The sequence below is a fragment of the Camelus bactrianus genome, chromosome 13 (assembly GCF_048773025.1).
Source record: "Camelus bactrianus isolate YW-2024 breed Bactrian camel chromosome 13, ASM4877302v1, whole genome shotgun sequence".
NCBI lineage: Eukaryota > Metazoa > Chordata > Mammalia > Artiodactyla > Camelidae > Camelus > Camelus bactrianus.
Genome location: NC_133551.1, coordinates 29512239 through 29535754, shown reverse-complemented (window position 1 = coordinate 29535754; position 23516 = coordinate 29512239). Strand labels below are relative to the sequence as shown.

Below are 23516 nucleotides of genomic sequence, written 5' to 3'. Positions count from 1 at the left end.
AAGAACGATTTTGCCAGCCTTAATCTTATTACAGTCAAAATGATTTAACTTTTTTGAAGAGTCTCTGGGTACTTCTCAAAGACATGATTCTTATTTAGTCTATAAAAAATTCTCTCTACTGGTAATTGATCATTTATTATCAATAATTATTAATAATTTCTAATGTGCTCTCATAGGTTTTATATAGGCCCACATCTTACCTGGCAGCTACAAAGGCTCCAATAATCATTGCAAATACAGTCATCTTAATACCCCAAGAAAAAGTCTTCCTACAAAATAAATAAAAGATATATACATGTGGCTTCAGTCATTCACAAAGACTTGTTTTACAACAGAGGCAAAAAATATACGTTTTCTTTAAAAAAGTTATAAATAATATTTTAAATAATTCCAAGGAATTGGATACTTAAAAGAACTCCTTTGATGAAGCAAAAGCTTATTTTGTTATATCAAAAGTATGCTCATTTTTTTCTTATTTTTATCATTTGTTATTGAGTTTGCACTTTTGCAAATCAGAATTTCTTTAAGTAGAAGATGGTCACATACATCTGTAGTAAAAGTAACCAAGACATGAACACCATTTAAAACCTACACCGTTATTTCTGAACCAGCTTCACCCAGTGGTAGCAATAGGTACAGGAATTCTTGAAGGTATATCTCATGCTCAGACAGGTTTCTAACTCCAATTCACAACCTTCCCAACTACTGCTACCATAAACTATCAACTTCTATAGCAAAGGGAGAAAGTTGCTTAAATTTCTCAAAAGATAAAGTAGAAACAACACAAATAATTTTAACATATTACACATGTTGGGCACCTTTTCAAGGTGATTAAAGTTTTGCTAAAGACTAGATATATTAGAAATTTTGCTCACTTGAGTAAAACTCCTTCAGCAAACATTGTAAACAGGATGGAGAACCTTCTCAGAACTGTAAACATTGGCAAGCTGCAAAAAAAAAAAAAAAAAAAAAAAAAAAGGTAAAATAAAATTTAACTATTTTTTCAACTAAGATTCTCCAAATTAGTATTTTAAAATAATGCTAATCTTTCTTCCATTATGGAAATTCCATGATGATTCATCTGTGACTAAATCAAATCCTTATTTTTCTCTTGAAAGAATTATTTGAAAGTCTAAAAGGGTTGCTTTTGTAAAACTACCAGAAGTAAAAAACACCAAACTAATTATAAAATGGTAGAGAACATACATCTACTATCAAAGATAATAAAAAAAACCCACTTTTTTATTTTACTCTGCTTATTATTATGTTAAACACCCGACAGTAACCATGTTAGTTTTTACAAGAGATGACTTCTTCTTTCTTTACTAGACTGATCTCCCTTCCCACCCCCTACCCTTCACACAATATCTGTAATAAATCATTTCATGAAACATTTCTTGATTGTCCTTTTGTGGAAGTAATTGTATCTTCCTCTGAATTCCCTTCTGCCTGCACTAATCAAACATACAACTTTTTGCAATATAGTTATTTCTGAATATATCTCATCTCACTCCAACGTGCCTTCTACTTAGCTAGCAATCAAAGGTAGGGTGTGAATGGATGAATGGATGGATGGATGGATGGATGAATGGATGGATGGATGACAATGGGTGAAAAAGAGCAAACTATACAAGCAGCACTTTGCAGCAGGTCTGCATTCTTTCCAAGTGGGTAATGAGATGGGAAAGGATGCCCCACCCATGATAAATTTGACTTCCATGGAACCCTCCCTGGAGATATCTTGGTGGTCATTCTGTCAGGTTTTCTTGGGGCTGAGGAAATAAAAAATGCTTGGTCTCTGATCCTCAGTGATCTCCCCACTCTGTTTTCCAATGATGCAGTATACCAGGGGTTTAGCTCATGTGGCAGTGAAGCCATGGGTTTCTGTTAAATGGCTTCCCGATGTGTATACTTTTAACATCATACACTCATCATACAACTTCTTGAGTGGAAAAGCCAAGGACTGGGGAGTTAGAGGATAAGATGACAGTGCTGTCATGGAGGAAAGAGCTACTGCTTCTTTCTGAGAGTGAAAATGCTGCCTTTATGGTCATATGGCCATGGGTTAAAATGTTCATCATATTTGTATCAGGGTTCTATCTGATGTTAATTACCTCATGTTAAAAGAAAAACTACAAAAGTTCTCATAACCATCCACTAATTTTGCTTGTGAGATCTGCCTAAAATATAATATTTATGAATTATATTAAAGAATTGAAATCTCAGAAACCTAGCATATATCCTTCACTATTACAGGTCTGGAAAAATAATGAAAACCTCCCTTTACAGTTCTACCATCAAGTGAGGTGAGAAAACTCAAAATAAACAGAAAACTCTTCTTTCTCTTGAAACTTAAAGAAACTTAAACTAAACCCTTTGGTGTAACCTCTAGTCACAGAAGGTTTCTGGTCCTTTTCTTTTTCCAGAATCAATAACAATCTCTTAAATATTTGACATTCAAGTACAATTTTAAGAATACATTATATTAACCTCACTAGTAAAATAAAGTTATCCATACTTCAGTTTCTTTGTGCTGAACAGTCCCGTGATTTGGTTCCCAAAATATAGTAGAGGTAGTGGAAACGTCTAGAAAATTTAAAAAGGGATAACAAAACTCAATAATAAAGACAGCTAAAACAAGGACCTTTTCAAACAGAAACAGTTTTGTTTATATGATCAAATTATTTCCACTTAAAACGTAAGATTAGTTTTCATACACAAGTTTGGCCCCCATGAAGCACCCAATCAACATTATTCCTGGATAAATAACACTAAGCAGAAAGAGAGAGGGAAGAATGGAGGAGGAGAAAAGAAAGAAATATGAATATGATCGAACCAAATGGAACAGAAATATCATTTACTTTAAAATATGATAATGTAGTGCCTATGGCTCTAATGTCAGCAGGAAAAGGAAAGGCATTTCATCCTCAGATGGAGTCAAGCAGAGGCAGACAGAAAAATAAGAAAATAAGCCCAAAGAATAATGAATGCAGGATACACTGGCTAGATTAGATGGATGTAGAAAATATAAAATGGTTGTACTCCCAACAAGTGTTCATTAATTAAAACAGAACACAAGATTTCTAGGGGCTTTTTTCTCCTTAATTTTAAAGAGATTGTGGAACTTTTTAAAAATACACATTACTACGTTTATTCTTCACCTTCATTATACCCACTCTGGGTTGGGAAATTTCAAAGCTGCAATTTTCAAATACGTAAGGGACTGGTAAAAAAATACATACAGTGGCTTCTTTTCAGAAAATAAGGTATTACTTTTTTTTTTTTTTTTTTTACCTTTCGAGGTACATTTCTGTCAAGGTCAGGAAACTTGACTACTCTGAGCGCCTTTCCCACCCAGAGAACTGCCACTGTGGCCACCATCTGTAAACAGAGAACACAGATTCACTGTTCTACATATAAAGACACACACAGAAGTTCCAAAGACAGAAACCACGTAATGCTGAAGATTCCAACTAACCTGGCCAAGTCCAACACATAGTGAGGAGGGAAATCTACAAAAACGGTAGAGAAAAAATAACAGGGTCAGAAAAAGCTCTGCGCAATTTGCACACTGGCAAATTTTGATACATAACACACCAATGTCTACCCCTTATCCAAATGGCAATCGGTGAGAAAAATCCCTGCCGGTTGTCAGGCAACCGGTGATTTTGCAGCCTCGGGCGGCCACTTGTCTCATCTTGTCCGATTCTACAATTTCAGTCGGCTGCCTGCAACGGATTTTTCATGGAAGTGAAGACATACATCTCTTCAACGGTTTCACACCTTTAAAACAAAAATGCTTCTGCCTCAGAGTCCAGTGGCAGCATCAGAATCATCTTAAATGGGCTTGAGAACGCGCGTACTTCCCCGCAGGCTGTCACCTGAAGCCCCGGACCTCGGCCCAGGCTGCGGGGAAGGGAGGACATCCCTCGCCCTGCTCCCGGCTTGGCATGCACAGGAGCCAAAAAGTCACGAAGCAACTTCGCTCCGCCGCTCGGAAGGGCAGGGTTTCCAGGGCGCTGCACGGCAGGCAGGGCAGGTGCTTTCCGAACGCGGCCCTGAACGCGTGCCTGGCCGTCCGGAGCCCCGAGCTCTGCGCTGGGAGCGGGACGCCCACCACGGGGCCGGGGCGTCAGCCGGCTCCGCCGCCCCGGCTGCGTGTCAGCTGCCCGCCCGCCCTGCCCGGCTCCCGCCCAACTTTGTTCAGCTTCAACTTTGCAGCCAAAGTCCAGGAGCCGGCGCCCAGCCGCCGCCGCCCGCTCCTCTCCGCGGCCTGGGCCGCCGCCGCCCCGGCCCTACCTGTAATTGGTGAGCACGCTCTTGTTGACCACCACGATCAGGAAGGAGCTCACGCCGTAAAAGCCGGCGGCCAGCAGCTTCAGGAACACGGTCAGCGTTTCGGCCGACGCCATCCCCAGCTCCTCCTCATGTCTGAGTGTGGAGGATTTCGCGGGGGCTTCTCCTTTAACCCGGGCATGCTGACGTCTATGAACTTCCGCCATGGCTGCGGCGGCGGCGGCGGCGGCGGCCTGCGAGGGGGGCGGCTGGCGGCGGGGCCGAGCGGCGCGGGGCTCTGCGGCTGCAGCTCGCGGGGAAGCCGGGGACCGGGGCCCGTGCACTGAGCCGGCTGCGCTCGCCGCCTCGGCTCCCCGCGCGGCAGCCGCCCGTCCCCGCCCAGGGGCAGGGACGCTGGGGTTCACACGCCCGGGGACTTTGGTCGGGCATTGTGCAACGCGGGGTCAGAGGGTACGCGCCGCGCCAGCTCGGCCTGCGCAGGGGTTGGAGAGGGCCTGGAATGGGGGCAGTGGCGACCCTGAGTCCGGGGCGGAAAGGGAGAAGAAGCCAATGGGGAACACTCGAGGACCCCGGGCGCCAGGCAGCAAAGCACGGCCGCCGAACGACGCGGCCGCCTCGCGCCTGCGCACGAGCCCGCGCCGGGTCTCTCCGCTGAGGCGTACCTGGGCTGGGGGTGGGGGGCTAAAAGCCGTATTCTCCAGAAAACTGCCGCAAAAAAAAAAAAAAAAGCAGATCCTTCGCCACTCGGTGGTTAACAGGTGGCTGGTTAAGTGGTTAACACGATAAGTGTGTCTAGACTCATTCTGAGTGCTCTTTTGGTCTCTCTTGCATAGGGCCCAAGCTCTTCAAAAGTATCAGATGTGGATCAAGACTAAACACTCAATAAATATTTTAATTTTGCGTTGCCTCAGATTTCTTACGGTTTCTGAATCCAAAAACACCAAACAATATTTCCTTGCAGATCAAAGGAGATTTTTTTTAAAGAAAATTATTGACATATCCAAAAATTAGCAAGATAATCAAGTGGCTTGGGGATTGGTGAAGGAGCAAGGTGTGTTGGGACCTGAGTTCCAATTCTAGGATTCCTAGAAATGCCTCCTCACTAACTGTGCTCGAGGGCCAGTTAGTTGATGTCTCTAAGCCTGCATCTCCTCATCTCTGGATATAAACCAGAGTTAGTTTTCATAAATGGTAAACGTTATTATATAATAAAAATCACTATTATCAGCTTAAGCAAAGAAATGACATCTAATTTTAGTGTCAAGAAAAAGTACTTTGAATTGTTTATGTAAATGTTTGTTTATGAATTATTTATGTAAATAAAATATCTTTAAAATTTTGCCATATTTTAATATTGTCAAAATATACATAACATAAAATTTACCATCTTAATCTGTTTTTTATTATGGTAAAATATGCATAATATAAAATTTGTCATTTTAACACTTTTTGGGTGTACAATTCAGTGGCCTTAAGTTCATTCACATTGTTTTGGAATTCTTAACACCACGTTTTTCATCATCTCAAACTGAGATTATGTAGCCACTAAACAATAACTCCCATTCCTCTTTTCCCCTATCTTCTATTAACCACTAGCCTACTTTCTGTCTCTGTAAATTTGACTATTCTAGGTAGCTCAGATCAGTGGAATCATACAGTATTTGTCCTTTTGTGTCTGACTTATTACATTGAGCATAACATTTTTGAGTTATTCTGGGAACACCTGTTATTTGAATGTTTCTTAGGAAAACCTGGCACACAGGATGAAATTCTTAACATGGTCCATAAGGGCTTAGATGATGCGGCTCCTGCAAGCCTCACATTTCCCTCTCTAAGCTGCAGCTAAATCAAACTATAGCCAGTCCCCAAAAGAACGGTGGGTATTCTTGTGTCTTCACTCCCATTATTCCTTCCTCTACCTCCCCTCCCCTGTCTCCTGAAGAACGCTTACTTTTCCTTTAGTATTTAGGCAAAATATTATATCCTTTCTGTGAACCTTCCTTCACACTGCCTCTCCTTGCCCTCCACAGAAATGACATCGTTCGTTTGTGCCTCTCCCATCTCATCTTTGTGCATCCCTTTTACAGAGGCTCTGGAATGATGTGTTTCCATGACAGTCTGTTCCACTACATAATGAGCTCCTTGAGGACTGGGTGAGGCAAGGACACCTAGCACAGTTTAGATGTTTTTGCTGAATGAATCCATGAATGATCAATGAACTTTTTAACAGTGAGGAAAATGGCCACATTTCTTCCTTAACTGCTAGCAGCAAAAGAAAAATAACTAGAAAGTGTATTTTGAGAAACATCCCTTGTGAAAAAAAATTATTATGAAAATAATAATGTCCCTCATAACAAAAGAAAATAAGCAAAAATGACATGTATCACATAACTATCTTGCCCTCTTCCTTTCTTACCCTAATCCACTTTTCAGAGAAAGCAGCTGCCAACCATTTAGAGGCTCTGCTTAGAGCCATTTTCTGTCCATATACAAATACAAACATACACACATACATATGCATATACATACACACATGTATTTTTATATATTTTTCAGCACAAATGCAAAGAACCAGGTAAGAACATACCAGGTAAGATCCTCAAGCCAGATACTGCCTCTGACACTAGTTTTGTGACCTCAGGCAAGTTACCTGAACTTACAGTGCTTCAGTTTGCTCATCTGTAAAACAGAGATAACAGTAGCACCCACATCATAGTGCAGGGATGAAACACTTCACAGGTGTTTCTAATAATAGTAATTACTATTATTATCATTATTATTAGGCAACCTTCCTCTTTTCACGTAGGATTCCTTGAAGGCCTTTCTGTGGCAGCACAGAAACTCTACCTCATTCTCTTCAATGGCTGCAGAGAATTCTTCTAGCCAGATGCAACCTAATTCATGTAGCCCTTCCCATGGACATTTAAGTTATTACCATTTTTTTCAGTCTATAAACAGTGCAGCTCTGATTATCCTTGTTTCAACTTTGTACAGGTATAAGTTTCTAAAAGTGGAATTGCTTAATTAAAGACTATGTTTGTTTTTTTAATTAACAGAATGAACAAATTGACCTCCAAAGAGATTATACAAATTTTATATTACCACTAACACTGTATGAAAAGGAGACTTTCTTTTATAAAGTCGGATGGCAATAATGGAGACCACTGAAAGAGGCCAGATAATAGTTCAAGTGCTACCCAGTGGAGTAAGAAATACCAGGTAGAAATTTCTACAATGCATCAACTGCAATGACACATTATTTTCATAATGAAAACAAATCTCCCAAAATGTACTAATCCAAGAAACTACTGTTGTTTTTCTCAGCATGATTACATAACTTATAAACAAATATTTATTAAAACCTACCATAAACACACCAAGAACCGTGTTGGATTTTCTCAACTCCAGTAGTGATTTGTGGACCCTCAGTAAAATGCTAAGTCCAATGGAGTCAAGCATTCTTTTCAGGGTCCCATAAAGATAAGATAGGTACCCACAGTATAGTAGGGTTTTTATTATAGGTATTTAGACTTTTAGCTATTTTAGGTACTCAAATTGTTTCCTAACCTTTGTAGTATTAATCACAGAATTATGTGGGGAGTTTATACATAATGTGATAAAACTGAAGACTGAAACATATCTAAAAAAGTTGTATAAGATTGGAAAGACTGAATTTAAATGTTCTCATAGATATACAAGCCTATTCTCTTTGGAAATGTCAACATTATTGGTTGATATATTTTATATCTTGCTAGGGGTGCTAGCAGAAAAATCTTCTTTGTAATTAAATCATGCCTTTTTTTTTTTATCAAAATATTACTCTAGTCAACATGTTTCTCTGTGAAGGAAATTGGTTCTATACACTATTTGTTACTATGACTCAGATTATTTCTTTTCCCTACACTTCTTGCTTTCCCTGGCTCCCTTACCCTTCTCATAGTGGAATTTATGTAGGCCTTTTTTGGTGTTCACCTTTACTTACCAATTTCTTGTTTCATTGCCAGCCTAGATCACAGCCCATGACCCACTGTGTTGCACCACTGATTACATTACGGCCAGGGAGGAAAGGTCATAGGTGTTTCCTATTTGAACAATGTTTCTAAAACTCTGAGAACCAAAGTGTACAGAAGGACTGCTCTGCCATGCCTCATACTTCTCTGTGTTGGGCTGAACTTACTGATCACTGATGGTGAGCCTGGCAATGTAGTAAATTGAAGTTCATGATCGCATTTCATTCTTACCGCTCTAGGAAGTAGGTATGGTGAAACAACTTACAAACAGGAAAACAAAGGCTGAGTAGGAGTATTAGGTGTGCCTGGAGTCTTAGAGTTCTGAGTGACTGTACAGATTTAGCCCCAGTCTGTTCCACACTTAGTTTGTGCTCCTCCACTAGACACACCTGCCTCGTTTGAGGTAGGTGGATGTATTTGCTTTAAAGCTCTGGCAGTGCCATTACTTCCTTCAATGACCAAGCTTAGTGTTCATCCACACTATGAAGAAGAATAACCAGGACGTAGAAACAAGTCTCTTAAAGTCATAGTCACTCATGACTCATTCACAAATACCATACCAGACATCAACTTAGGCATTGAAAGTACAGAGTTGTTTCAAACTCAATATGTTAACAACTGAACTTCATACAAATCTATCCAAAGTCATCTTCTATCTTTGTGAACTGGCCTCCTACCCACCTATTCACCATGGCTCTGCCTGATCTATAACCACCTCCAATCACTCTTCAGCTCACACCAAAGTAGTTTTATCCCCTCTGCTGCACTGAAGCTGCTCACCCCTAAGTCACCAATGACCCCCAGAAAAATAAACCCAGCCGACTCTCAGTCCTTCTCTTGCTTGACCACTTCACAGCTTTTGCAGTGCTGAGCCTGTCCCTTCCGTTAGCTACACTCTCTTCCTTGACTCCTGGGACAACACACTCTCTGAAGCTCCTCCTGGTTCTCTGGATACCCCTTCTCATTTGTCTTTGCTTGTTCCTCTTCTTCTACCAGATATTTAAAATAAAGTTTCACATTCTTCAAGGCTCAGTCTTGGTTTTCTCTTTGATTCTAAGTATTCTCACTAAATAATCTCATCCCTTTCCATGGCTACAATTATGACTTATCACTTTGTCAGCACTTCCTAAATCTACTCATGTGTGTTCTCTTGAACTCCAGATTTGGATATCCAACTATCTCCTGAACATCTTCACTTGGATGACTCTCTCCGAAGCTCTTCAACACATCTAAAACTAAACTCACCCTTATCCCCTCAACCCCAGCAAAATGCTTCTCTTCCATTGTTCCCTAATATATCAGGTAGTGAATCCTGACCAGCTGAGATCCTGGCTATCTTAGCCATTCAAAAGGCTTACTACTTCATGTTTATCAGATCCAATTAGCATAAGTCAATCCCTGTTGATTTTGTATGTGAATGTTAAGATGATCCAAGATCTTATGGCAGAGAGTAGGAGATTTGATGTAACACTGAGGCAAGACTGTGATGGTGTACTCCTGACCCTGCCATTTAAGAAATAAACTGCTTCCAGTTGGTCCTTATAAGCTGATGAAAAGAAAAAAGCATTTCCATATTAATAGCTGCATACTAGGTGTCAGGAGCTGTAGTGTGGATCTGCCTCCGTAAAAATGCTACATGTGGGACATTAACTAAAATTGGAGTCGCTTCTCGAATAAGTTTATAATCATCCTCATATATTTTTCAGGGTCTGCCTTCTATGTTGGACAGTCAACTTAAATGGAAACATGATAGGTATCACCACTCATGCAACTTTCCAAGCTTTGATGATGGCACTAATCTCTGCAGTTCCTCTGAAGATACACTATTCTTTTTTGTTTCCATCCTAGTAGGATGGGATAGTTCCAGAGGCTTCCTCTTTCTACCATTATGGTCTTTATTCCATGGGTCAAAGAACCAATGTGAGGATTTTGCTAGTTGCCAAGTATATCTATTATGTCTAAACATTTATCTCTCTTAATTATACATTCAAGAGCTAGATAAATAACTACAGTAGATCTACAGATCTACTGGGCCCACTGTGGTTGAGATTTGGTCTAAGACTCCAATTATCACCTGACTTAGCCCCCAGTTTCACTGGTAGTCTAGAAAGATGTGGGCAGCCAGGAATTAGCATCAAGTAGCTAGTGTTTGGTAATCCTCAAAAGGGATATTTCCTTTTCTCCAGTACACAGTCACTCTAGTAGATGACTGCAGGTGCCTTTGAAGAAGACTTGGTGATATATACACAAGTGTACATGTGTGCCATGATACAGGAGTCTTCCTCAAGGAGACCTAACTCCCCCTTCAACCCAAAGGTTTTGATTCTATTAACTGGCTTATGTCTGGAAACTGAGTGAGAGACTGTGACTCCCCATTTCAGAAACTCAAGTTAGATTTTTTTGCTGTCAGTCTGGTTTTTCCTGTTATATACATTAAGCACCTTTTTAGTAGGCTTCTTCTCTATTACATTCTTAGGGGTGTTGTAATCAATTAGCCACTGCCAAGGATTCCTGGGGATTATAACATTCTGGTTACCACCATGTGACTGCTTTCCTTTTATGGTAAATATGCCCACCTCACCTTTGGTGGTTAAGAACTGCTACTTGCCTCTGATACTCCAGGACTTCCACCATCTATACTGTAAATAGGGGAGCCCACCTCAGTAGTGTAATTTCCCATCGTTATGCCTGGCTTACGGAGAACAGCCATGACAGAACTTCTCAAGGATGCACGTGTTCTACACACTAAGATGTTTCTCAACATGTTGATGATGGGAGTGTCCTCTGGATCCTCTCAGGATGTAGTTGAGAGATGGGTATATAGATTACTCATGATAAAGGCATTCCAATACCCCTGTCACCTAAACCTTGGAATTCGTTCATCTGCATTATAATGGAGGAAGTTTTATCTCAATCTCATTAAACAAAGGCCACCTTCCAGCCCAGGACTCAGTCAACTAATAAATTAAAGTGTTGGAATATTTCCACCTGCATAAGCTAACAAATTAAATCCAAAACTTCTGGTGTAAATTTAGAAAATCTGGCTTTTGTGTGTGTGCGTGTATATAAACTGCTTCCTCCTGTGTCAGACTCTGCACCTGCTCCCCTAGAGCACGCTGACATCTGACCTAGTTATGGAGTTAGTGGATCACTCTCAAGTGAAGAAAGGCTAATATCCTCAGACACAGGAGGACAAGCTGCTTCCACTGTCAGAAGAGGCTCAGAGTGACTTGAGAATTCAAAATTCTCAACTTGATCTAAGTCCAAGCAGAGGTAGCCCCACTTCAAGTTTTAGAGTCCTCCTTCCCTATCATTTTCCTAACTTCTTCACGAGAGACCTGGCAAGTTACTATACTGAACAGGACAAATACAGAACTTTTCCATCGTTGTAGAACATTCTACCAGACAGCTCTGGTCTAGAAGATTTCAAGATTCTTTTTTACCTCTGAGGTCCTATGCAAATCAATAAAAAAAAAAAAGAGGAAAAGAGCAAGATAGTAAGGATGCTGACAGAAAGAAAAATAAGGCACAAGAATGAAATAGAATTATATTGAGAGCCATCAGTGACCAATTATTGCCACTAAACATGTGTAGTTCATATCTGAAACAGACAGCCCATTTTTTGATTCTCACACAGAAGTGCAGTGTTTGGATCAAAATAACTATTGATCAATATTAATTAGGCAAACTGACAAACTAAATGCCTTTGGAATCTACATTGTGACTACTTGTCTGATTACTTCTTTGTCTTCTTCTTGCTGTCACCCACCTGCTCTAGCTATAAATACAGTGCCTTACCTTTTTTCTGGGCAGAGAACATATATAATGAATGTTTTCTTTAGAGTGAAATAGGCGGTAAATAGGATTTACATTTAATAATATCCCCTCAGCTTTAATAATGAGTGGTTTTGATTCTCCCTTTGGGAACTGAAATAAAACACCTTCCTGCTCATACCACACCTGTGCCTAATCCTGGGCACCTGACTTCTGGAGAAAAATGAAGTGTCTCTGACGTCTCTAAATATCTGAATGGCTTCCAGGCAGAGGAGGAATGTTTTGTAAAAATTATCCATTTGTAGAAACAAGAAAGGTGACTACTAGATGTCCTTTTAGTGGAGTGCTGGGAATTGTTGGATGGATCCTTGAAGGATTAGTTAATTCTATAGGGGTATGCACCTTTGATTGGTTTTCTATTTAGAAGAGGTTAACTTGTAGATAATCAACTGTAATGCAAGTAAGTCTTGTCCATAGCAATCCAAATACATTTTATCTGTAGAGATATGATTGATCCCCTTCTGGTAGAAAAGATAACCCTAAAGTTTTAAATTTATTTCCCTTTAGGATGTTAACCAGCTTTGCGTTTATTACTAGCATATTCACTTTAACATTCTTTTGGCTGGCGTATACATCTGTCTTCATATTTTCTTTTGAACTAGTTTTAATATCTTACTTTTTACTCATTAATGGGATGAATAAAAACCTTTGACTTGTGCTCATTTTATATTTCCATGAGAGTCATGCCTTTAACTTTTTGAAAGTTATACTTTTTCTATTTTCCCCAAATGAGAACTTTGGGATCCTTTTCACCAAATTCTTTTCACTAAAAAGAAGGAAGGAGGGAGGACGACGACGACGAGGAGGACGAGGAGGAGGAAGAGAGAACAACTATATATTTTCTTTTAAACTAACTTTTGCTGTTGAAATGAAATGGCTTCCTTTTCATTATTTTTTACTTTATAGTTTGTGTTTTCTTCTTTATCCTTTCTTTATTTTCAAATAGTTAATATATTTGGATTGTTTTATTTTTATTCCTTTTTATTGGGTGGTTATTAAAAAGTTCTCTACATTCATTAGAAGAAAAAAGTTAAGTGTTCTTGTGTAGCCCAGCACATAGTCGATTTTCTATGGACAAACTCAAAAATTTATTTTCTCTGTTTCAAGGAAGAAAAGAAACAGGGGTCTATATCCATTACACCAATTTTATTAAATGCATTATGTAATTACTCTGTATCCATACTTTCTTTGTTTTGTTTCACCTGTTTAACTCTGAAGGAAGTGAACTGAGGTCTTCTACTATAATTTTATTTTAATTACATTCTACTGGGATTTCCAATAGCTTTTGCTTTATATTATTAGCCACTTTGTTATTTGGCACATATATAGTGCACCAAAGATGCTGTTACATCTTTTTCAGATATAGCATTTTTATTATTACATAAGGCACAAGGTCATTCTTTGTCATATTTATTGTTTCTAACCCCGAATTTTAACATCTGCTATTAATAATGCCATTCAATTTCTTTTTGTTTCATTAGTCTCATATCTCCTTCCCCACTACTTTATTTTCAAGCTGTCTTCATTGCTTTAACTGTATTTCTTATAGTTTACAATTGTCCTTTTGCTTCCACAGGGGATTGGTTCCAGAATCCCCCACATATACCAAAATCCATGGGTGTTCAAATTCCTTATATAAATCGATGTAGTATTTGCATAAAACCTATGCATATCCTCTCATATACTGTAAATCATCTCTAGATTGCTTATAATATCTAATACATTGTAAGTGCTATGTAAATAGTTCCTGGTTGTAGGCAAATTCAAGATTTTGCTTTTTGGAACTTTCTGAAAACTTTTTGGATTATTTTCTATTCATGGCTGGTTGAATTTATGGATGAAGAACCTGTACATACAGAGAGCCAGCTGTATAGTTAAATGTTATTTTTTAACTCAGTCTGAGAGTAACTGTTTTTCTAATGGGAAGATGCAACCAGTTCAATTGTAGTATGACAGACATTTGTTATCAATACTTACTGATTTTATATTGTTTGCTCATTTTCCTCTTTCTTATTTTTCTTATTAATTCCATTTCCCCTTTATTTTGGAAGTCATTAGATTTTCTATTCAATTAATAGTTCCTTGTGTCAATTCAGATTATGCTTGAAGGTAATAACAAATATAATCGGCGTTTTACAGAAAATAGAACGAGTATGTCTGTGTGTGTGGTGTGCTGCACTTGAATCTACTTAAGTGCTTTTATTATTTTTCTTATCAAATTGTCCCTGCCTCCTCTGGCATCTCTATCTGTTCTATTTATTTTATAGCTGATTAGTGAATGAGTTGGAATCAGCAGCATGAGGAAAGAAATGACTTTATCTTTTTAAGTTTTTTTTCTCACTGCTAATCGTACAAAATTACTGTGTTTGCTTATTCTTCCCCATCCCTAGGTGAAACCTCTAGCAAGTCTCATGATTTTGTTCCTTTCCCTGTTCCATCCTGCCTGGCTGGCCACTGTCTACTTACTGTGCCCCTTTAGATGGGTTGTTATTTTTCTTAGTTGGCTCAGGGAGGCTCAGGTCTGTTTACTGCAGTACCTAGTGGCTGTGTAAGTGGTCGAAGGTCCAGCCCTGCCCAATATGGACTGCTACTATAAAAGCAAGCAGATCACAACCCCCTGCTAGGCACCTGAAGGAAAATCCACGGATCTCTGACTTTCTAGTTTTTTCATAGGTTTAGTGGTTCCTTTTTGGTCTCCTGGGGACCAGTGAGACCAGGAACACTTACACAGGGCCAAAGACAACCTTTCCCTGGGGTAATCCACAGATCTCAACTGCCAGCTAGTCCCAGGACACAGCACAACTTCCATCAATGCCTTGTGACTCGGAAACTGGGCTAAGGGCCATACTCAGATCTCAGCATCAGGACAGAAACGACGTCTAATTTTGCACATCACTGCTTGAAGATCCCAGCATCTATGTGGCTGAGGAGATAAAAGATTAAAGCTGAGAGTAGAAGAGAACGGTGGTGAGCTTAAGTCACCATCTTCTCAGAATCCATTGCTCCCAGCTGTCCAGCTGTTTCAATGGCCAAACCTTGGCCAGATGAAATTAATTTAGTGTCTTTCTAAAGGATAAAGCTCACAACCTCCAGCAGAAATTTCCAAATGTAACACACAAAATCCTCAGTTCTAATTTGTGAATATTTTGGGCTAAAGTCTGAGTACTATAGTCAGGTTTAGCATTTAATTTAGAAAAGACTGTAGTAAGAGACCAGGAACACCTTTTAAAAAGTCATACTTACATTAAGAGCAGGAGAAAGGATGGGAATAAAAAGGGACTTTTTAATGACTGTGTATCATACTCAAGATACTCCACACTTTTTTAAATCTTGAAAATAATAATACCGTAATAATATTGTAATATTATAATATTACAATAATAATATTGTAATAATATATTGTTGTCACCATCTTAAGGTGAGAACACAGTAAACTGAGGATCAGATAGCTTACATTATTTGCCCAAGTTCACTCCTATCTGCCCACATCCAGGGCCTCTGATACTGAATAGAGGGAAATACTATCGTCATTACTTGTGCTATTATTAGGCGTATTTTCTGTTTCTTGTCATTTTTATCGTTAGTAATTAAAGAGAGTCTGTGTTTTTCCTTCTGAGACAGCAGGGTAGTTAGGGAAACTGTTTTGTTTTGCATGAGCCTGGGAGGAGGGAAAATGGGCTGGGGTGGAGGTAGGGGAGAATGAATAAAAGCAAACAAAAAGAACAAGAAGGTCAATCCCTGTTGGCGGAAAGAGAGAATGCCAACCCCACGACTTGGAGCTGCTGCTGCTGCTTCTCCTCCCCGTCAGGGACCAGAAGAAAAGCAGCCAGCCAGGAAAGCTTGTGGCTCCTGCCCTAACACCTCCTACACGCCTGAGCCACCACCTTGTCTTGAACCCTTTTCCCCCTGCTCTTCCCTCATTTACAGAGTCTCCACACTCTGCTTCTCCATCTCCATTTTTTGTCCTTGTCATTCTATGTGAGAGCCGAGACCTGCCTCTATTTGCGAAGAGATGCACACAAGTAGCGCTGATGACACAGAACAAAGAAAACCTCCAGCGTGAAATGGAAACAGAGAAACCTGAGCGAGTCTACCTCCTAACCCTTGAAAATTTACAGAAGACCTCTAAAACCTTCCTTGAACAGAAATGCTTTAATTAACCTACTTCTTCTCAAGTACTAACAAACAGTTCAGATTTTTTAAAAAAGGCTTTAAGCAAATGGTTTACGAATGAACTCTTGAAATGCAACTAGTTTCTCACTTGAGTTCTGCCTTTATACTGTTTAGGTTAATAAAAAAGTTAATGAGTAAATAAAATAACAATATAATAAAAAATGTTCAATCCTTTATAGGATTTGCTACCAAAATTATTTAGCTTATTAAGGATAAGTTATTTTTTAAATTATTTAACAATGCAGAAAAAAGTCAGTTATACTTGGTAAAGGCATTATATAGTAAAGAAGTTCCAACATCTACTAAGAAAAAGATATCTGAAATTTTACAGTCTTTTTAATTGCATGAATTGCTAATGTAATACGTGTTTCCAATGATTATCCAAAATGCTGATGTACGATTAATTCCACAGGCATCAAGTTAATGGTGTATTTGTCTTGTTTGAGATCCAGTTATAGAGCAAGGTTACTGACATTATTTGGCTTCCAACAGCAAATTTTCAGAGTCAGTCTATGCCATTCTTGGTCCTGAGTCATACTTTATTTTCGGAATGCTGGTGATTGAGGGATATAACTGAGATCAGAGAAATTCCTGAACTAGTTCCTCTTGGTGACCGTTATTTCCTAATTTTGTCATCTTATTTACGAAAAGTGTTATATGATTGTTGGTTTGTAATTCCAGTTTCTATGCTTTGTTTTTTTTTTTCTGTCATCCATTAGAACGTTACCATTTAGATAAGAATTTCGTCTATGATCTTGAAACTTTGTTACTTGCTTCTTGTTGCCCAAATATTGCTGTATAAACAACATTTTATGAGGTGCTTAATTTTTACTTGATAAATTTAACAAATCATCCAATGGTGTTACATTACTTACTTTATAGACTTTGAGTACATTTTTTGAAGGCTTTGAGCAGTATTTAACAGGTAAGGCATTGAATATACTCATTGGTTTTACTGTAGAAAATATTTTTTCACATGTGCCAGTTTTAGCACTCACTTCTTGAATAACAGTTTTATCAAGGAAACCCACAAATTTTTTTGTTAGGCTGGAAAAAGTCCGAGAGAAATTACAGGGTTTATTCCAAGATGTGTTTTCAGATGTCTGCTTACTAGTTCTCTTCCTCAATTTATCCTCTGCAACTCCGTGGCCCACTTCAAAAGGCACTGCTTGTACATCTTTCCTCTGTGCTGTAGACATAGTTCTTCTGGGCTCGGAAAGAGAAATAGATTGACCTCTAACTACACTTTTGAGCATTTCACAATTTCTTTCTAAAACAACTTTTGATCTTGTATATGCGTAACCATTAACATTTTCCATAGAATGAGGAGGAAGCCTATTTTTTGTCAAAAGCAACATTTGCACATATCCAGTCTCATGGAAAATTATGGGATTTGTGTCACTTTGTTTCTGTGGATTAAAGAAAAGAGTACTTAGTCATCAGTCTATTGAAGCCAGGAGGCTTATAAATGTTTTAAACATGAAAATAAAATGGTAAAATGTTCTAAAAATGATTACAGAGAAATTTTTAATATGAGCAATAATGGTGTTTAAACATACAAAAAACATACAAAAACAAAAAAAAAGATGTATGTGGCAGACTTCCTTCTCTTAATACTCTATTGAGATGTTAGGAGTAAAAATCTGAACCTTTAGCCTCTTAAAATCCTTTTTGAAATAAAGTGAGATATAAAGAAATGAATACATTTCTTAAATGTTTGAGGTATTGTCACTGAGAAATAGGATGGTTGGTGGGACTGAACATTGTTCTGGCATATCTTAGATTTCCATATCCAGAAATAAGCAGCATACCAAAAAAATGGATTGAGTCAAAGATCAAAAGAGACATGACTGATTAAAGGCCAAAATTACAAAGTCTTAATATCCTAGTAAGTTCAGAAAATATAAAATTATCTTTAAAACAATTATATTCATTATTGTACCCCAATACTTAGCACAATAAAAAGTGCTCAATATATATCTGTGGAATAAAATAGCCAAAGTGACATAGTGACTTAAAAATAGATTATTTTTATTACAGTAGTAGCAAAATCTATATGTATGAGCTACTCACTAAACTCTTTTCCACATTTCCATCAATGGGAAAAAAGATCAACTCCACAGAAACTCATCAAATATGAATATTACCAGTATTTAATTTGTAAACTTTAAGTCAATGCTACTTTTCTTTTAGCAATATCATTAATGAAAGAAATTGGAGTCATCTAATTGTATATTAGTGTCCTTAGTGTGAAAGGCACATTAATGTTTATGATTACTGAAAAAATGACAAAAGATCTAGTTTTGCTATCCACTGGTGATGACAATGTTACCTATTTAGCTACAGTAGTAGAGGTTTGTCACTTTTTTGGTCTGCCCAACACCTTAGGGAATTCTCTATCTTGCAAGTCTGTGTACCCTTAGGTAGAGGCAAAAACTAGCTTTATCAGCCTCTAAGGTTAGGGTATAGGTGTGTGACTAGGCTCTATGATTCTTCTCTACCTAAGACAGTCTTCAGTTCAGAAAAAGCAAGTCCTGTGAAACATAGGCACTGAGAACACTATTCTAATGAGGATGGTGGTAGAGATATCTAGCTTTGAAGGGTAGTGGTGGCAAAGGTCTTAGAAACAGTGTCTCCCACCCAGAAGCAGAGTTGTAAACTTTTTCTGTGACAACAGCATGGCCCCAGTGGAGCAATCTGGGGCTGTACCAGGGTGACTCCTGACTGGATAGCTTTCAAGCCAGACTGTCTCTCCAGCATTGCTAGAGACTCTGAGCTACCAAATAGCCTTTAATAAATGTATTTCTGGGTGAAAATAGCTAAAATAGATTGATAGAAAAGTGAAACATAATCCATTCATATAAAAAAACCACATTTATATTTCTTTTATTATCAAGAAAATTTGATAAATCCTTCTTCATAAAGAAAAATACAAAAATTTCAGCTGGTGCAAAGGAATCTCCAGTTTTGGGGTGGGGGTTCTGAAAAGAACATTAAGAATTTGTGCGGTTGTCACTTCAGAATATGAAGTCAAGATAGAAGAAGAAGTTATCAAAGATTCTGGACACTGGAATACGATATTCCCACAAGTAGTAATAATACACACTTTTACTGAACAGAATATGTTTTTATTACCATGTGAGAAGTTGCTGTCTTTGCCGGACAAATGCTGATTATCTTGGCATTTGGCCTTTCCAGTTCATCCTCAAAGCACAAAGGGAGTGAGCTTCTCTTTCTTGCTGAATATTCATTTAATTGATCACTTATGATGGATTCATTTTCTTTTGCACTAAAATCATTCATCTGTGAAGATTTTATCCTGAAAATGAACAAAGTTCAGCATAAAAGTTTATAAGGCTGATTTCAGCTTGTCAGTTCTTGTCTGCCTCTCCCATTCCTCCAAATCATTGCTAACATCTCCTTCAAACCCTCTGCCATAATTTCAACCTGACAAGACCATCCTTTTCTGCTTGGTTTGTGTGTGGTGGGGGGGACTGCAAAAGCAGGGGTGGAAGCAAAACATATGTGTGCCTCTTTGGTTTTTGAGTGGGGAGGAGGTGGATTAGGTAGGTTGAGGAGAACACCAAGGAAGAGAGTATATTTGCCACCTCCTTTGTTGAGATTCTGGGACAAAAGTGCTTTGCAGGGCAGCTTCCTGCCAACACAGGGGGACCCCAGATTTGCTATCAGATTGAAATGATGTGGTTAGGCGGAGAGAACATACAGTTTCCATTCCAGGTCTCCCTCCGTTCACATGCGACGTGGGCACTGAGTTTAGGCTTGCCAACAAGCTTACCATTGCAGGGGCACAGTAACCCACAGCAGGGGCCTGGCTTGCATGAGGTGCAGACAGTCTAAGAACAGATGAAGACACGACAGAGACTAGGTGAGTTCTACCACACTAATGATAGCTGAGATGGGATCGTACCCAAGTTCAGAGAGAATAGACTGTTAAGTTCATGAACCACAGATGTCAACAGCCACAGAACATCTAGGAAAGAGACCAGCAGTACAAGCATACTGACCAAGATCCTTGGTCAAGTACCTTTTCCTCAATGCCACAAAGTCCAGGGAGCCCCTCACTCATACACTCAGATACCATCTTAGAAAGAAACAAGACTGTTAAAACTAAAGAGGCTGTGCAGTATTGCTCCAAAGTTTAAAACACAATGGATTAATATGGATTGTTTTCATTACACAGTTTGAGGATCTCATGAGAAATATTAGAATTTTATATAAAAAGAAAAACCTGCTTTTTTCACATCCACGTTGTAATGTAATTAAATCTCTCTACTACAAAAACACAATTGTATTCTCTCCATTCATTTTTCGATGTCTTCTTCTCCATTTGACTGTGAACTTGCAGCAGATACAGAGTGTCTGAATGTCACCTTGTGTCATATGTGTGTGACCTTGTCTGAATGTGACTGTGACTAGCTAAGTAGTCTTAGAACACTCATTGGACTATAGTAGGGGCCTAAATGGTCATAATAAGCCAGAACAAATTCGTTCTGGTCTACTAGAAAATAAAAGACAGAACTCTTCTTCTTAGAAATATCACTGAACAAAATAAATGTTAAAAATTTTAACATAAATTACCTTTTAGTAACAATCTCTAAGTGACCAGGCAAGTCAAATGATCCCCTAGGGGGTTGTTTTTTTTTTTTTTTTTTTTTCAGTTTGAGCTGAAATTATAAAAGATTTTTAGAAAAGACATATATATATTTTAGCATTTAGAAAATATTTTGTGTAAAATATTTTACAATGTAAAATAACATGGAAAGTATGTGATATAGTGCATGATCTGTAGTAGTTACTCGGTAAAAACTTCTTACCTGAACAAGATAGCACTGGAAAGGACTGAGAAGGGGTGGTGGGAAATGGCTGGCTTCAACTTACATTTTGGAGGTAGATCCAACTGTACTGACTAGTGGCTTAGATATGGAGTATTATGGAAAAAGAGAAATCAAGGATGATTTTTCATTTTTGGCCTCATCAATTGAGTAGAGGCCACTTACAAAAGTGGGAAAGGCAAGTAGGAGAAAGCCAGGGCCACTGTTTGAAACAAAGGGTTGGGTTGAGGTTCCCTGGCTTGTGAAATACGACTAAAATCACTCCTTCCCACTGTCAACTGGGTGACTAGGAATTAAGTCAAACCACACCCAGGCCTGATGACTGGATCCGCCATATCCCCAAGATTTCCCTGGCAGGGAAGCCCCATACACAACTCTAAAATTTGGCTTGGTGTGAGGGCCCGGAGAGTTGAGTGTCAGCAACTGCAAAACTTCGGGAAAGGGGAGAGTAGGTGAACTAAATGGTGAATGGAGAGCCTTCCAAAATCCTAAAGTGCACGAAAAATGCAAAGCCAAGAAAGACAGCTAACAAAGTCAACAAGTAGAAGATAAATTTAGCAATAAAATTAAATAGAAGAATCTAAAAATAACTTTAAAATTCTTACAGTATCTGAATTCTAAGATGAATATTAGCATTGTCATAATTTGACAGTGTCAATTGCTGACATCTTAGATTCGATCAATAGGGAATGTTTAGGAACTCAAAAGACATAAAAATATCGTTAGCTCTGATAGCACCATTTCATCCTCAATAATTATCTTTTATATTTTCAAATCTAATTTCATAGGATTGCTATTTCCTTTAATTCTTGAGCATATGAATAATTATCGTCTATCTTTTCTCCTGTTTCATGGGGTACAAATTCTGTCAAAGTTTGGCCATTAGCTATTTGCTAAATTATTTCCTTTGTTTGATACAGAATTTTTGATAGGTCCCATGTTTTGTTTTCATTTTTTCTATCTACTCATCTTTGAATCTGGACTTGATATTAGTCCAAAACTAGGAGGGGTACATTTTCTTTGGATGTTCTCCCTGTTTACCTGACTATTATTAAATTCTTCCCTTAGAAATTAACAGATAAATCCAGATGTTGTTACCTTATGTTATCGATTCAGGCATTCAGCTGGCTGAGTACACTGGTGAGGGAGGTGGGGCCCTGAAAATTCATGGGGAAATTTGTTCCTATGTTTTGTGAAACCTCTTCATGACTCTAATGTGGCAGTGGCGGTGGGTACTCTGTCCATAAATGTGTGAGGTGCCACTTGAGTTCCAGTTTTTTGCCTCTCTCTTGGGGTAAGCAAGTCAGTTTGGGGAGGAATTCAGTCAAAGAATGGTCCCGTGGCTCTTGCGCTGTTTGATGGGTCGTGTGTTTTTTATTTAGACAGTTATCTGTGTGGTTATTGTTCACATTTGCAAAGATGATTCTTAAAAAATTGTATCTTGTCTCTTCTGTTGTCAACCCTCCTTTCAAGATCTTGCTCCCGCTCCCTCTAAATTAGGAGGTTTCTCCCCTAACTGAATACATCTGAAGTAATCTTAAAAACAGTGCTTGGAATGCTGGTGACTTTCAATAAGGAAAGGGATCCCAAAAGGGAGGATTTCCCCTATTTCTGTGATTCATCATTGATAATAAATCCTTTTTCTTTGCATGTGTATGGAGGGTGGTGGGGAAGTGGTGGTTAATAGAAATATTTTCAGAGTATCTTCTACTGGCTCCTTCAATAGTCTTCCTTTTTTTCTTGGAATAGAAATTGTGCATTGACTTCTGGAGTCCTTCAATCTACTTCATATTGTAACAGATATGTAGTAGATTTTCTTTGTGTTTGAGATAAAACGTCCTGGTTTCAATTTTATGAATTTTTCTGCTCTACTTTTCTTCCTTTTGTTATTCATTTTGGCCAGGATAAACATGTATTTATGTTGCCAAATTTTCCAGAAGTCTCAATTTGGGATTTTGATAAAACAACTATAATGCTTCTTTTGTAGAAAGACTTGAGAAATTTTATAAAAGAAAACTTGCTTTGCTAAAAGGGTAGAACAGCCTGCCACTGCTATCAGGGAAGGCTTCAGAGATGTGACTTCTGAGTGGAATCTTAAAGGATAATGTGCTAAACAGAGGTCTGCCTACTTAAGAGTCTTTTTTCCCCCTTTTTGTGCTAACAGAACTCTGATCTTATTCATTTTTCTCTAAGCAACTGTGTCCTTCAAGGGAGGCTGGACTCCCTCCTAACTCAAGGAAATGAATCTTGAATGATTGAAGCACATGCTTTTCAAAATGTGAGGTAAAACCCATCAATTTAGACACTAAATCAATTTAGCATCTCCTGCCCAACATTTTAAAAAGTAGAA

The 23516-nt window shown here is 38.4% G+C and overlaps 2 protein-coding genes across 3 annotated transcripts in view; both read right to left on the bottom strand.

Moving 5' to 3' along the window:
* Positions 1-5310, bottom strand: part of SLC35D1 (solute carrier family 35 member D1) — a 47336-nt gene extending 42026 nt beyond the window's left edge. Inside the window, exons 1-6 of one of the 2 annotated variants that reach the window (XM_074376275.1) lie at positions 4300-5310; positions 3479-3512; positions 3295-3381; positions 2519-2586; positions 876-947; positions 201-269 (exon numbers count right to left, since the gene is read on the bottom strand). In XM_074376275.1, the coding sequence (XP_074232376.1) occupies positions 201-269; positions 876-947; positions 2519-2586; positions 3295-3381; positions 3479-3512; positions 4300-4502 (533 nt within the window). In that variant the 5' untranslated portion in view covers positions 4503-5310. The remainder of the gene's footprint in view (positions 1-200; positions 270-875; positions 948-2518; positions 2587-3294; positions 3382-3478; positions 3513-4299) is intronic. The other variant, XM_074376274.1, reaches the window with a different exon arrangement.
* Positions 5311-13271: 7961 nt separating this feature from the next.
* C13H1orf141 (chromosome 13 C1orf141 homolog) overlaps positions 13272-23516 on the bottom strand; it is a 35552-nt gene continuing 25307 nt past the window's right edge. Inside the window, exons 6-7 of the mRNA XM_045522918.2 lie at positions 19449-19632; positions 13272-17722 (exon numbers count right to left, since the gene is read on the bottom strand). Of these exons, the coding sequence (XP_045378874.1) occupies positions 17135-17722; positions 19449-19632 (772 nt within the window). The 3' untranslated portion in view covers positions 13272-17134. The remainder of the gene's footprint in view (positions 17723-19448; positions 19633-23516) is intronic.